The sequence below is a fragment of the Crotalus tigris genome, unplaced genomic scaffold, assembly GCF_016545835.1.
Source record: "Crotalus tigris isolate CLP2741 ecotype Arizona unplaced genomic scaffold, ASM1654583v1 scf7180000024426.592134, whole genome shotgun sequence".
Classification (NCBI taxonomy): domain Eukaryota; kingdom Metazoa; phylum Chordata; class Lepidosauria; order Squamata; family Viperidae; genus Crotalus; species Crotalus tigris.
In genome coordinates, this window is record NW_024100593.1 from 432,168 (window position 1) to 446,665 (window position 14,498).

At 48.9% G+C, this 14,498-nt stretch overlaps 1 protein-coding gene across 3 annotated transcripts in view; it reads left to right on the top strand.

The window, feature by feature from the left end:
• The window catches only part of CPSF1 (cleavage and polyadenylation specific factor 1), a 52,348-nt gene continuing 37,850 nt past the window's right edge, over nucleotides 1–14,498 (top strand). For 2 of the 3 annotated variants that reach the window (XM_039330171.1, XM_039330172.1), the window contains exons 1-9: nucleotides 1–135; nucleotides 1,793–1,949; nucleotides 3,577–3,604; nucleotides 5,003–5,136; nucleotides 7,256–7,336; nucleotides 8,617–8,768; nucleotides 10,052–10,198; nucleotides 11,161–11,300; nucleotides 11,616–11,726. In XM_039330171.1, the coding sequence (XP_039186105.1) occupies nucleotides 1,806–1,949; nucleotides 3,577–3,604; nucleotides 5,003–5,136; nucleotides 7,256–7,336; nucleotides 8,617–8,768; nucleotides 10,052–10,198; nucleotides 11,161–11,300; nucleotides 11,616–11,726 (937 nt within the window). In that variant the 5' untranslated portion in view covers nucleotides 1–135; nucleotides 1,793–1,805. The remainder of the gene's footprint in view (nucleotides 136–1,792; nucleotides 1,950–3,576; nucleotides 3,605–5,002; nucleotides 5,137–7,255; nucleotides 7,337–8,616; nucleotides 8,769–10,051; nucleotides 10,199–11,160; nucleotides 11,301–11,615; nucleotides 11,727–14,498) is intronic. The other variant, XM_039330173.1, reaches the window with a different exon arrangement.

Below are 14,498 nucleotides of genomic sequence, written 5' to 3' on the forward strand. Positions count from 1 at the left end.
CTCATGGCCACGCCCCATCCCTCGCTCCGCTCTAGCCTCCCGACTCGATGCCTCTTCCTGGCTCCGAAGGTTCCGGCGGGCGCGGTTTCCGCCCGGAGTGCTTTCCCGCTACTCCCGCCGGTGAGGGGCTCGGAGGTAATCGCTGGGCCGGGTGGGTTTTTTTGGGGAGGGGGTTCGGGGGGGGGGTCCCTTCGTGCCCGAGCTGCCTCCTTTCCGTCTCCTTTCCCCGCTCGGAGACGTCTTTCTCCGGGGCTTGGCGCTGGGTGTCCAAAAAGGCACTCTGTACATGCTCTGGGGCGCCCTCGCGGGGGTTCCGCCACAAGAAGGGCGCTTGGGGAGTCCTGAAGGAACCCAGCCCGCCGCTTGGGTCGACCCGGGTGGCAATTCATGGGTGAACCCGGGTTTAAATACCCGCGATTAGCACGTGGGAACGCTCCCCTCTTCCCGCCCCCTGCGGGGTTCCCTCCTCCAACCCCAAGACCCATCGTGCTGAGCCCAAAGGGGAACGCCTCCTGTGCCCAGCTCAGTTATGGCTCGTGCGAATGCGTGAACACGTGAACATCCCAAGCTTGGGGAGGGGGATTCTCGTCTTGTGCCCCTCAAAACCTGCGGTTATTTTGATTTAGGGCCCCCTGTGAACTCTCCAAATGGGGTCAGTTCAGTACCCTAGCTAAGCACGTGTGAACCCAGCCTGAAGATGCTTGTTTAGGGAAAGCCCCGTGGTCACTTTTTTCTTTCTTTTCATCTTTCGAATAATTTCAGGATCTTGTCCTGGAACGCTGGATTATTTATTTACGTGTTTTTAACCACTGCCACAATCCTGTAACTCAGAAAAACAAAGCATCCACAAGACAATAATGTAACACTGTATTTCTTTCTTTCTATCTATCATATCTGTAATCTATCATCTCTCTATATCATCTCTATCAATCTATCATCTCTATCATCTATCTAACATCTATCATCTATCAATATCATCTATCATATATCCAACTATTTTTATCATTATATCTATCTATCTACTATATCATCTATCATCTCTCTATATCATCTCTATCAATCTATCATCTCTATCTATCATCTATCCACCTATCTATCATTATATCTGTCTATCTATCTATCTAGATATAGATAATGATAGATAAAAATAGGTGGATAGATGATAAATGATACATAGATAATACATGATATAGATAGATAATAATAGCTGATAGATGGATAGATAGATATAATGATAAAGATAAGTGGATAGACAGATGATAGATAATATAGATTGATAGATGATAAATAGATTATCTATCACCTATCTATCTATTATCTATATTGTATCATTTGTGTATCATCTATCCACCTATATCATTATATCTATTTTTAATGTTACAGTTTTTATTAATTTATCATATACAAAAATGCAAAAGCAAATAGTAGGACAAATAAGGGAGGGAAGGGGAACAGAGAAGTGTAGAATCCTGTAGCTCAGAAAAACAAAGCATCCACAAGACAATAATGTAACAGTGTAATAAAAGTCCAGCTGCCTTTTGGAAAAAGCACCTTTGGGACAAACGTGACCCGGATGACGGAGAATCTTGATAGATATTTTGCACTTGAGTGCAGGATCCAAGGGGCCTTAAAGGCAGCCCCATGCAGAGGAAATTGCAGTAGTCCAGCTGGGTAGTCATCAGAACAAGCGTCGCTGTCACCAAGATTCCCCCAAAGGAGACCTTCCAGATCCATGGAGACCCCGTTCCTTGATAGCTTCCTCTCCTGTTGTTGTTGTTGTTGTTTTCCTTAGGGAGGGGGCCAAGATGTACGCTGTATACAAGCAAGCCCACCCGCCCACCGGCTTGGAGTTCTCCATGTACTGCAACTTCTTCTCCAACTCCGAGCGCAACTTGGTGGTGGCGGGAACCTCACAGCTGTATGTGTACAGGCTCAACCATGACTCTGAGGTACTAACAAAGTTCCTGCTTCTAGGGGTCAACTCGTTGATGGAGGAATCAAGGAAGATTCATTGCCTCTGGTTGTCGCCAACGTGTGAATGCCTCTCAGGGAGAATGGTATTGTGTAGACCTCAGAAAGAGGGAAGCTGGGTGTTGGGTTGAGCATTGGGGTACAACTGAGGTAGGGAAGCCCTAGACCAGGGGTAGGGAACCTGGGCTCTTTTATGACTCGTGGACTTCAACTCCCAGAATTCCTGAGCCAGTATGGGGGAACTATGGCCCCTTCATGACTGGTGGACTTCAACTCCCAGAATTCCTGAGCCAGCATGGCTCAGCTTGGAAACTTCTCCCTTTCACCTCAGCATGGCTGGCTCAGGAATTCTGGGAGTTGAAGTCCACGAGTCATGAAGGGGCCGTAGTTCCCCCATGCTGGCTCAGGAATTCTGGGAGTTGAAGTCCACCAGTCATAAAAGAGCCAAGGTTGCCTGCCCCTGCACTAGGACGCTTGTGTGCCTTATAGAACCTTGGTCTCTGCAGGTAATCCTCACAGGTAACTCCCCAACTTACAACGGTTTGTTTAGTGACTGTCCGAATTTAACAGCAGTGCTGAAAAAAGGGACATTTATTTAGTTTATTTAGAAAATTTGTATTGTCGCCTATGCGCATGTGGTGACTCAAGGCGGCTTACACGCATAGAAAAACACCCTCTAAAAAATAAAATAACAAAAAAAGCAAAAAAAAAAACACCAAACCCCGGACGTACGACCGTTTTTCACACTTGTGACCGTTCTAGCATCCCCACGGTCACATTGTTCAAAATCTGGATGTTGGCAAGTGATTCACATTTATGACGGTCGCAATCTCCCGGGGTGGCGTAATCCTCTTTGGTAGCCTTCTGACAAGCAAAGTCAATGGGGAAGCCAGATTCGCTTAACGACCGGGTGACTAGCTTAACAGCTGCAGTGATTCGCTTAACATCCGCAGCAAGAAAAGTCATAACGCGGGGGCAAAATTCACCCTCGCCTCGCTTAGCCACAGAAATTTTGGGTTTGACTGTGGCTGTAAATCGAGAACCAGCTGTAGTGGCCGCAATTGGGACTGGCAATTCTGTCGCTAAGCAGGGCGGTTGCTAAGTGTGGGACATCGCTTGGCTGCCCCAGCTTACGACATCAGTTCCCGTTGCGGGCGTTAAACAAGTTGCTGGGGATCTTGAAGCACGATGTTACAGGGCTTGCCATTTCCCGCTGGCTTCCCCAATGACTTTGCTTGGTGGAAGCCGGCTGGAATGACTGCAGATGGCGATCCCGTGGATCCCCCCAGGACGCCGTCCTAACCGTGTGTCGGTTGCCACGCGCACGATCATAGGACTGTGGGGAAGACGGCAACAGCCGCAGATTCAAGGGCCAGTTATAAATCATCTTTTTTTCAGCACCGTTGTAAGTCGGAACGGTTACCAAACCGATAGTTAGTAAGGGAGGACCGTACCGTGAGATTTCCAGCTTTCCTCCTAACCTGTTAATATCCCAGTGAGGTGCAGGCTGGACTGGGCTGTGATGGGGAGGGGAGGGGAGCCAGGAGGACGGTGTGGCTGTGGTTGTGAGTCTTTTGCACTGACGACGCTCCTCTTCTCTTCCAGAGCACCACAAAAAGTGACAGGAACACAGGTGAGTGGGGAGCAGGAAGAGTCCTGGGAAATGGGGCTGGGGGGAAGCAGAAAGAGTCCTGGGAAATGGGGCTGGGGGGGGAAGCAGGAAGAGTCCTGGGAAACGGGGCTGGGGGGGGAAGCAGGAAGAGTCCTGGGAAACAGGGCTGGGGGGGGGGGAAGCAGGAAGAGTCCTGGGAAACGGGGCTGGGGGGGGGAGAAGCAGTTCTGGAGGAGCGTTGGTACCCAAACTCTCCTTGTCCTCAGCTTGCGTCCACACAGTTTGGCGGTGGACGCTCTTTCTTTCCAAAGTCACATTGGGAATTTGGGAATGCTTGGCACGCCCTGCCAGCAACTGGGGGCGGGGGGCTTGTGAGATTGTGGGCACGTGGCTGCTGCCGAAGCTGTTTCCCCAAATTGCCTTCTGCTGAAGCCAGCAGGGAACTGTGGCGAGGAGGGCAATCCATTTTGGGAACCGCCAGCCCTTCCTGACCGCTGAACCCTCAAAGTAGACTCTATCGCACTTCAGGGGGTCTCTGGTGCAGCTGTGTGCGTCGCCTGTTAAGAGGAGGGGGGCAGAATCCTCGGGACAGGAATCCCTGGGGAGCCAGAGTCCACCAGAGCAGACCAATCGGGATAGCTGGCTAGAGGGGTGGAGAGTGTCCTCATCACCCTTCTTCTTCCGGGATCCTCTCCTGCCTTGAGCACCCCCATCTTGGAGCTAAACTGGAGTAGGGGAAAGTTTGGGGTGCAGCCCCAGAGGTCAAGGCGGGCCTAAGCCTGGAGCTTCCCTCTGCAGGAAGTCCTCAAATTATGACAAAATAGAGAGCTCAAATTTTCATTGCCGGAGTGAGGCAATTGTTAGCCGAGTTTTGGCCCCGTTTTACCGACCTTCCCCGCCACCCTTGTTAAGTGGATCTCTGCAGTTGTTAAGTGAATCGCACCATTGTTAAGGCTTCCCCACTGAAGGTCACAAAAGGGGGTGGCGTGACCTCCCCTCCTCCGGGACGCCGCAACCGTCATAAATGTGACCCAAGCGGCTGAATGTCGGTCCGGTGACCCTGGCGGGATCGTGCAACGATCGTAAGTGTGAAAAGCAGTCCTAAGTCACTTTTTCCAGTGCCGCTGTAACTCTGAACGGTCGCTAAATGAACTGTTGTAAGTTGAGGACTACCTGTATGACACAGGCAGGTTTCGGCCCGGTGAGAACCTTGGATCCAGTATGTCTTCACGAAAGCCTGCTTCGTGCTGATGGGGGCTCCAAGGGCTGGGGGCTTGTGGCAAAATACTCTGCTAGGGTAGGCCTTGAGATTTTTTTTATCCAGTTTATCGGCCACCCATCTTATCCCAGGGAAAGTTTACCATATTAAATTGTGTGTGTGTGTGTGTGTGTGTGTGTCTAACGTCTTGCCTCGCACAGAAGGCAGAGGCCACCGCGAGAAGCTGGAGCTCGTGGCCTCCTTCTCCTTCTTCGGGAACATCATGTCCATGGCCAGCGTGCAGCTTGCAGGCGCCAAAAGGGACGCTCTCCTGCTCAGCTTCAAGGACGCCAAGGTCAGTTGTGGCTCTGTCTGTGTGTGTGTGTGTGAGCCAGGGGAAAAAAGAGGCTGTTGGGAGGCCTCTGCCTGTGGAAGAGGGAGGGCGCAGCCCCAGGGAGGCAGCAGCTGTTGCTCAGAAGTCATGACACAGAGGCCATGGAGTCATTCCATTTTTGTTGTTGTTGTTAGTTGCAAAGTCGTGTCCGACCCATCGCAACCCCCTGGACCACGTTCCTCCAGGCCTTCCTGTCCTCTACCATCTTCTGGAGTCCATTGAAGCTCACGCCTCCTGCTTCAGGGACTCCATCCAGCCACCTCCTTCTCTGTCGTCCCCTTCTTCTCTTGCCCTCCATCTTTCCCAGCATTAGGCCCTTCTCAAGTGAGTCCTTCCTTCTCATTAGGTGGCCAAAGTATTTGAGTTTCCACTTCAGGATCTGGCCTTCTAAAGAGCAGTCGGGGTTGATCTCCTCTAGGACTGACCGGTTTGATTGCCTTGCAGTCCAGGGGACTCGCAGGAGTCTTCTCCAGCACCAGAGTTCAAAGGCCTCCATTCTTTGGCGCTCAGCCTTTCTTATGGTCCAACTTTCACAGCCATACATTGCAACTGGGAAAACCATGGCCTGGACTATATGCACTTTTGTTGGCAGGTTGATATCTCTGCTTTTTAGTAGACTGTCTAGATTTGCCATAGCTTTCCTCCCCAGGAGCAAGCGTCTTTTAATTTCTTGGCTGCAGTCCTCATCTGAGGTGATCTTGGAGCCCAGAAAAATAAAATCTGTCACTACCTCCATTTCTTCCCCATCTATTTGCCAGGAATTGAGAGGGCCGGATGCCATGATTTTGGTTTTCTTAATGTTGAGTTTCAAGCCAACTTTTGCACTCTCCTTCTTCACCCGCATCAAGAGGCTCTTTAGTTCCTCTTCACTTTCTGCCATTAGAGTGGTATCATCTGCATATCTTAGGTTGTTGATATTTCTCCCGGCAATCTTAATTCCAACTTTTGATTCATCTAGCCCTGCCTTTCTCATGATGTGCTCTGCATATAAGTTAAATAGGCAGGGCGACAGTATACAGCCTTGCCGGACTCCTTTTCCAATTTTGAACCAATCAGTGGTTCTGTGTCCATTTCATTTCTATTTTATTTTATTTTTATTTTATTTTTATTCTATTTTATTTTATTTTATTTTATTATTTTATTTTTTATTTATTTTATATTATATACTAGCTGTACCCAGCCACGCATTGCTGTGGCTCAAGAAAGAAAAGAGAAAACGCACGTTTGTACTATGTTTAATTTCACAATGCTTGTGGGTATACAATATTTTTTGTTGTTCCATTGTGTGTGCAGATATAGAGATTACGTCCAACAGATGGCGCTGTTTTTCAAAAAAAGCATGTTTTTACCTGTTTTTCAAAAAAGCATGTTTTTACCTGTCACAGGTAAAACATATAAAAACACGCACGTATTCGAATGCAACATGTCAAAATTTCAAAGTAATCGGTGAAGAACTTTCGGAGATTTAAGATTTTGAACAAACGAACATTTACATTTTTGTTTTCTGAGGTTTTCGCAGGTGTTTGTATGTAGGTCTTTGGTTGTTCGGGTTTTCTCCTGCGTAAAATTGGAAGTGTCTTGGCGACGTTTCGACGAAGTCCCATTCGTCATCTTCAGGCTGGTGTTTTCGGCTTTGTGCTTCTAAGAGCAATGAGAATGCTCCTAGAAGCACGAAGCCGAAAACACCAGCCTGAAGATGACGAATGGGACTTCGTCGAAACGTCGCCAAGACACTTCCAATTTTACATGGGAGAAAACCTGAATAACCAAAGACCTATTTACATTTTTATTTATATTATATTACATTATATTACATTACATTATATTATATTATTATTATATTATATTATATTATATTATACTATACTATACTATACTATACTATACTATACTATACTATACTATACTATTATTATATTCAATTTCTCTGCTACCCAGTCTCACTAATACCGTAACTTTGCAGAGTCTTAGGGACCGCTCCTTCCGTCTTATTGCCCCGTTCTTCCATTAAAGGAAATGGGAGGAAAGACGAGGGGGTCTCCGGCCTGGGTCTTTTAACTCCCTGTCTCCTGTCTCCCAGCTCTCGGTGGTTGAGTACGATCCTGGCACTCACGATCTGAAAACGCTTTCCCTTCATTACTTTGAGGAGCCGGAGCTGAAGGTAAGTCTCCAAAGGTTTGCAGTTTGATATCATGTGAAGAGGCTTCATTTAATATCAGATGGAGAGTTTTAAAAAAGGTCTGCAGGACTAGTCTAGAGAAAGAAAGACTTAAGGATGCAATACTGCATTCTAACCACTGGGAGGGGAGGGAGGGGGGAAGGAAGGAAGGAAGGAAGGAAGGAAGGAAGGAAGGAAGGAAGGAAGGAAGGGAGGAAAAAAATAGCAATCACACTTAGCCTTATAAACCTTATATACAAGGCAGAGTAAACCTTGAGCTGGTGAGAATCGAACTCCTGGCAGTTGGCAGAGTCAGCCTGCAATACTGCATTCTAACCATTGGGAAAGGGAGGGAAGGAAGGGCGGGCAATAGCAATCACACTTAGCCTTATAAATCTTATATACAAGACGGCATCAACCTTGAGCCGATGAGAATCGAACTGCTGGCAGCCGGCATTCTAACCTCGAGGGAGGGAGGGAGGAAGGAAGGAAGGAAGGAAGGAAGGAAGGAAGGAAGGAAGGAAGGAAGGAAGGAAGGAAGGAAAAAAATAGCAATCACACTTAGCCTTATAAACCTTATATACAAGGCAGAGTAAACCTTGAGCTGGTGAGAATCAAACTCCTGGCAGTTGGCAGAGTCAGCCTGCAATACTGCATTCTAACCACTGGGAAAGGGAGGGAGGGAGGGAGGGAAAGAAGGAAGGAAGGGCGGGCAATAGCAATCACACTTAGCCTTATAACCCTTATATACAAGGCGGCGTCAACCTTGAACCGGTGAGAATCGAACTGCTGGCAGCCGGCATTCTAACCTTGAGGGAGGGAGGGAGGGAGGGAGGGAGGGAGGAAGGAAGGAAGGAAGGAAGGAAGGAAGGAAGGAAGGAAGGAAGGAAGGAAGGAAGGAAGGAAGGAAGGAAGGAAAAAAAATAGCAATCACACTTAGCCTTATAAACCTTATATACAAGGCAGAGTAAACCTTGAGCTGGTGAGAATCGAACTGGCAGTTGGCAGAGTCAGCCTGCAATACTGCATTCTAACCACTGGGAGGGGAGGGAGGAAGGAAGGAAGGAAGGAAGGAAGGAAGGAAGGAAGGAAGGAAGGAAGGAAGGAAGGAAGGAAGGAAGGAAGGCAGCCAATAGCAATCACACTTAACCAACCTTCGCAACAGAAACTTTTAAGCTCCGTTGTGGCTGTATGCTGAGGATTACCTGTACGCCGTACACTAAATAAGTAGTATACACTAAATAAGTAGTACACCCATTGCTTCCTTCCTTCCTTTCTCACAGGACGGCTTTGTGCAGAACGTCCACATCCCCAAAGTGCGGGTGGATCCAGACGGGCGCTGCGCCGTGATGCTGATCTACGGCACGCGGCTGGTGGTGCTGCCCTTCCGCAGGGACACCCTGACGGATGAGCACGAAGGAGTAGTGGGCGAAGGGTAAGGCCAGCAGGCAGCACACGGCACGTGGCCTGCGGGAGAGTCGACGTTTTCCCCCCCGCAGCAAATGGGGAGGAAACCAAACCGAACGGAAGGGAGCGCCTTTTCCTACGGAATCTCCTCCTCGAGGTTTACTCCTCTTGAGGGAATCATAATATTGTGATAGTGCTAGAAATACTCAGGTGAGTAATTCCCTCGGCGGGGGTGGGAAGGCGCAATGGCTCCGGTCCAGAAATTAATGGCCCCAGAAAAGAGAAAGAAAATGAAATTAAGGTAGTCGTAGTTTGCACCAGGCGGGGGGTGTGTGTGCAAAGTTTAAGGCCATCTAGTCACCTACCAGCCATTGTAGAGTATTTGTTTATTTAAGGGTTTGTTTAATAAATAAATCCAACAGATAAATGAATTGTTAGATGAGCCCCTCCACCTGTTTGCTTCCTCCTTTAATTCTGCTTTTCCATTTGGTTTTGGGAGTTGGAATCTGCTGCCTCTGGAGCACTGAGGCTGGAGAGGGGCTGCTTTGGGGCACTGAAGGCTGAGTCTGGGGGGCTCCCTAGGGTCTGCCTTGGGGGGGGGGAGACTTTGTGTCCTCCCCCAGGGTATCTCTAAGCCCCTGTTAATTGTTGCTCTCTTTTCTCTGTCTCTCTTTCTCTGTATTTCTCTCGGTCTCTTTGTCTGTCTCTCTCTCTTTCTCTCTCTCTCTCTCTCTCTCTCTGTCTCTCTGTGTTTGTCTCTGTTTTTGTCTCTCTCTTTCTCTCCTATCTGTCTCTCTTTCTCTTTTTGACTCTTTCTCTCTCTCTCTGTCTCTCTTTCTGTGTGTGTCTTTGTTTTTGTCTCTCTCTTTCCTTTCTATCTGTCTCTCGGTCTCTCTTTTTGACTCTCTCTCTCTGTGTCTGTTTTTGTCTCTCTCTTTCTCTCCTTTCTATCTGTCTCTCTCTCTCTCTCTCTTTCTTTCTCTGTGTGTCTCTGTTTTTGTCTCTCTGTCTCTCACTTTTTGTCTCTGTCTCTCACTTTTTCTCTCTCTCCTTTCTCTCTGTCTCTCTTTCTCTCTCTGTCTCTTTCTCTGTCTCCTTTCTCTCTGCCTCTTTCTGTCTCTCTTCTCTCTGTCTCTCCTTTCTCTCTGTCTCTCTCTCTGTCTCTCGCTTTCTCTCCTTTCTCTCTGTCTCTCTCTCTGTCTCTCTCCTTTCTCTCTGTGTCTCTCTCTTTCTCTCCTTTCTGTCTGTCTCTTTCTCTCCCTTTCTCTCTGTCTCTTTTTTTTCTCTCTCTCTGTCTCTCTCTCTCTGCAGCCAGAAGTCCAGTTTCCTGCCCAGCTACATCATCGATGTGCGTGAGCTGGACGAGAAGCTGCTGAACATCATCGACATGCAGTTTCTCTACGGCTACTACGAGCCCACCTTGCTCATCCTCTTTGAGCCCAACCAGACCTGGCCAGGGTGCGTACTTTTTTTTTCTTTTCTTTTTAAAAGAAATTTTTAAAAAGTAAGAGAGAATTAGAAAAATGGGAAGGAGAAAAAAAAAGAAAACTGTGAGAAAAGAACAGAAAAGGACGCCAACTTCCAACTTTCTTCAGAATAAATAATAATAAAAAGAAGAAGAAGGAGAAGAAGAAGAAGAAAGAACTGGAGAAGATAACAAAATACAAAGACCTACAAATAGAAAAAAAAAGACTGTGGCAAAAGCAAGCAAGGGTAGTACCAATAGTCATAGGCGCCTTGGATGCAATCCCAGAACAACTAGAGCACCACTTGAACACCATCATCGGCATTGACAAATTCGGTATTAGTCAATTGCAAAAGGCGGCCTTACTAGGAGCTGCTTCCATCCTGCGACGATACCTGTAATACCATCAAACATCCACATCTGCCTATCCCAGGTCCTGGGTAAGGACTCGATAGTAGACAAAATGCCAAATCCAGTCTGAACATCTGGCTGACTGTGCGATGATCCATAATAATAATAATGTTGGAAGGAACCTTGCAGGTCTTCTAGTCCTATCCCCTGCAGGCACATTGTAGATAACGTTGCAGACACAACTTTTTCTTTTACACAACAGTATATACACAAACGATTTCCGTAACAATACACCTATCTGATTAACAAAGTCAAGTTGTCAATTTCTTCTTCATGGTGAGCCCAAAATCTGGAAGCGATTTCAGAATACAAGCTAGCTTAGATGTATCTTTGGATAAAAGGGCCAGTTTAACCATCTCTGCTTGTCATGGCTGTGAAGAACACGCGCCCGCACACACACACACACCCCTCTGTTGACTCATTAATCTTTATCCTAATTCATATTAAAAAAATCAGTATGGGTTCAAGGGTCAGTTGCTGGCCGTTGGCTTCCCTGGAAATCTGCCTGGGAAGCAGCTCATTGTCTCTCTCTCTTTCCCCGCAGGCGGGTGGCCGTGCGCCAGGACACCTGCAGCATCGTGGCCATCTCCCTCAACATCATGCAGAAGGTCCACCCGGTCATCTGGTCCCTCAGCAACCTGCCCTTCGACTGCACCCAGGCCCTGGCCGTGCCCAAGCCCATCGGTGAGCGGGACGGCCCTTCTCGGCTTCTTGGGGGGGCGGTGGAGGGGCGGAAAGGCCAGTGCCGGAGGTTGGCATCTGCGTGCATCTCGAACAGACACCCCCCCCCCCTCCAGAGGTGCCGGGGCTACAGAGCCTCCCGGCTGGAAACTCCAGATGTGGGGGGCTGGACAAGGGCTGGAGGCTGCCGATGGGAGCAGCTTTTTTGGTGCAGAGTTTTGAAGGGAAGCACACGTATTAAGCCTAGGGTGTGTAAGAAGTGAGTTGTTTCCTCCCTGTCTCCTCTGCCTCTCTTCTCTCTCCCCCCCCCCACTCCAGGAGGTGTTGTGATCTTTGCGGTGAACTCTTTGCTCTACCTGAACCAGAGCGTGCCTCCCTACGGCGTCTCCCTCAACAGCCTCACCAACGGCACCACCGTCTTCCCGCTGAGTACGTCGCTCTCTCTCTCTCTCTCTCTCTCTCTCTCTCTCTCTCTCTCTTTCCCTCACTCCCTTTCTTCCTCCCTCCCTCCTTTCCTCTCTTTCCCTTCCTCCCTTTTTCTACCTCTTTCCCTCCCTCCCTTTCTCTCTCTTTCCCTCCCTCCCTTTCTCCTTCCCTCCCTTTTTTCCCTCCCTCTCTCTCTCCGTCTCTCTTTTTCTCTCCCTCTCTTTCCCTCCCTCTCTTTCCCCTCCCTCTCTCCCTTCCTCCCTTTCTCTCTTCCTCCCCCTGTTTCTCCCTCCCTCCTCCTCTCTCTTCCTTTCTTTCCCTCTCTCCCTACCTCCATCTCTCTCTCCCTCCCCCTCTCTCTTTCTCCCTCCCTCTCTTCCTTTCTTTCCCTCTCTCTCTCACTCCCTACCTCTGTCTCTCTCCCTTCTCTTTCTCTCTCCCTCCCTCTCTCCCTTCCTTTCTTTCCCTCCCTCTCTCCCACCCTCCCTTTTTCTACCTCCCTTTCCCTCCCTCCCTTTCTCTCCCTCTCTCCTTCCCTTCCCTTTTCCCTCCCTCTCTGTCTCTCTTTTCCCTCCCTCCCTCTCTCCCACCCCCTCTCCCTCCCTCTCTCTCCCTCTCTTTCCCTCCCTTCCTCTCTCCCTTCCTTTCTTTCCCTCCCTCCGTCTCTCTCTCTCCCCCTCTCTTTCTCCCTCCCTTTCTCTCCCTCTCTCATTCCCTCCCTCCCTTCCCTCCCTACCTCCATCTCTCTCTCCCTCTTTCTCCCTCCCTTTCTCTCCCTCTTTCTCTTTCCCTCCCTCCCTCTCTCCCTTCCTTTCTTTCCCTCCCTCCCTCACTCACTCCCTTTGTCTCTCTCTCTCTCTTTCCCCCCCTCCCTCCCTCTCTTTCTCTTTCTCCCTCCCTTTCTCTCTCTCTGCCTTTCCTCCCCAAATGACGATGGACAGATGCTTTTGGATCACTCCGGAGGTGGGACTCATTGTGAAAAGCATCTCAAAAGGTTACGTCGTGGCCAGGGCGCCCCGTTTCTCAAAACTGAGGCGTTTCGTTCCTCCTCCGAGTAAATTCCTTCAGTCAAAAATGAAAATTTTGGGTAGGCAAAGAGCCAGAGAGTCCCTGGGACGAAGCAACCCTTGCCGTACTGACTTTGCGGGGGGTTTCTCCCCCAAGTGAAAAAAGACTCCGTCATCCAGCTCAAACCATCCAGGATTCGTCCCGTCTTTCCCAGATCCGGTCGGAGAGCCATCTCCACCCAGCTCCATTTACCTGCCCCCCTCTTCTCCTTCCCCAGCTAAATAGGCCGCTGGCCAACTCAGACAAGATCCCGGTAGTCCTTGACTTACCGTGGTTCATTTAGCGACCGTTTGAAACTCTGAACGGCCCTGAAAAAAAGTGAACGTACGACCGGCCTTCCCACGGAACGGTCCCGTGCTCCAAATCCAGGTCCTTTGCAACTGGCATGTACTCGTGACAGTTGCGCCGTCCCAGGGTCAGGGGGTCACCATCGGTGACCCCCCCCTCAGGTAAAATCAGTGGGGAAAGCAGGGTTTGCTTAAAGACGGTGCAACTCACTTAGCAACCTCAGTTGATTTCGCTTAACAACGCTGCCCCCCCAAAAAAGGTAATGAAACCAGACACACTTCGATTAATAAGCACCTTGTTTAGCCACGGAAATTTTGTTCTCAGCTCTGGTGGTAAGTCTAGAACTCCATGCCTGTGGCTGCCTGCTGTTATTCGACTTGCAACAACCCTTTGGGGATACAGGCGGCAGGGGATCCGTTGTGACCAGGGATCCGCACGCTCTTACAAGATCTCTGCCTACACGGGATCACGCTTGCCGAGGCACTATTTGGAAAACTGGGCGTCTATGGAGGTGCTCAATCCTCTAGATTGCCATTGTGCCAACGGTGTTTTTCCAAAAGGCAGCTGGGACTTTCTCGTTCTCCCGTCTGGAACGGTCTGGGGTCGCCTGCCTGAGCAGGGGGTTATAATAATGAAGTTGGAAGGGACCTTGGAGGTCATCTAGTCCAACCCCCTGCTCAGGCAAGAAACCCTAGACCATTTCAGACAAATGGCTGTCCAACCTCTTCTTAAAAACTTCCAGTGTGGGAGCATTCACCGCTTCTGGAGGCAGGTGGTTCCACTGGTTAATTGTCCTCACTGTCAGGAAGTTTCTCTTTAACTCCAGGTTGCTTCTCTCCTTGATTGGTTTTCATCCGTTGCTTCTTGTCCTGCCTTCAGGAGTTCTGGAGAATAGCTTGACTGCCTCTTCTTTGGGGAAGCCCTGGAGATATTGGAAGACTGCTATCATGTCCCCCCTCTTCGTTAAACTAGACATACCCAATTCCAGCAACCGTTCCTTGTATGTTTTAGCCTCCAGTCCCCTAATCATCTTTGTTGCTCTTCTCTGTACTCTTTCTAGAGTCTCAACATCTTTTTTACATCGTGGTGACCAAAACTGGATCCCGTATTCCAAGTGTGGCCTTACCAAGGCCTTGTAAAGTGGTATTAGCACTTCACGTGATCTTGGTTCTTGGACTAGATGACCTCCAAGGTCCCTTCCAGCTCTGTTGTTCTGTAATGCTACAATCCCAGATCAATTAACCAGTGGAACAGCTTGCCTCTAGAAGTTGTGGGTGCCCCAATACTGGACGTTTCAACTTTATCTTTCGTTTAAAAATATTCTGAACGTTCCACCAAATTTTAATCCAAAAAGCTTTTACATTTCTACAAGTCCACCAAATACGAACGTAAGTTGCATCCAAACTACTACATCAGGAA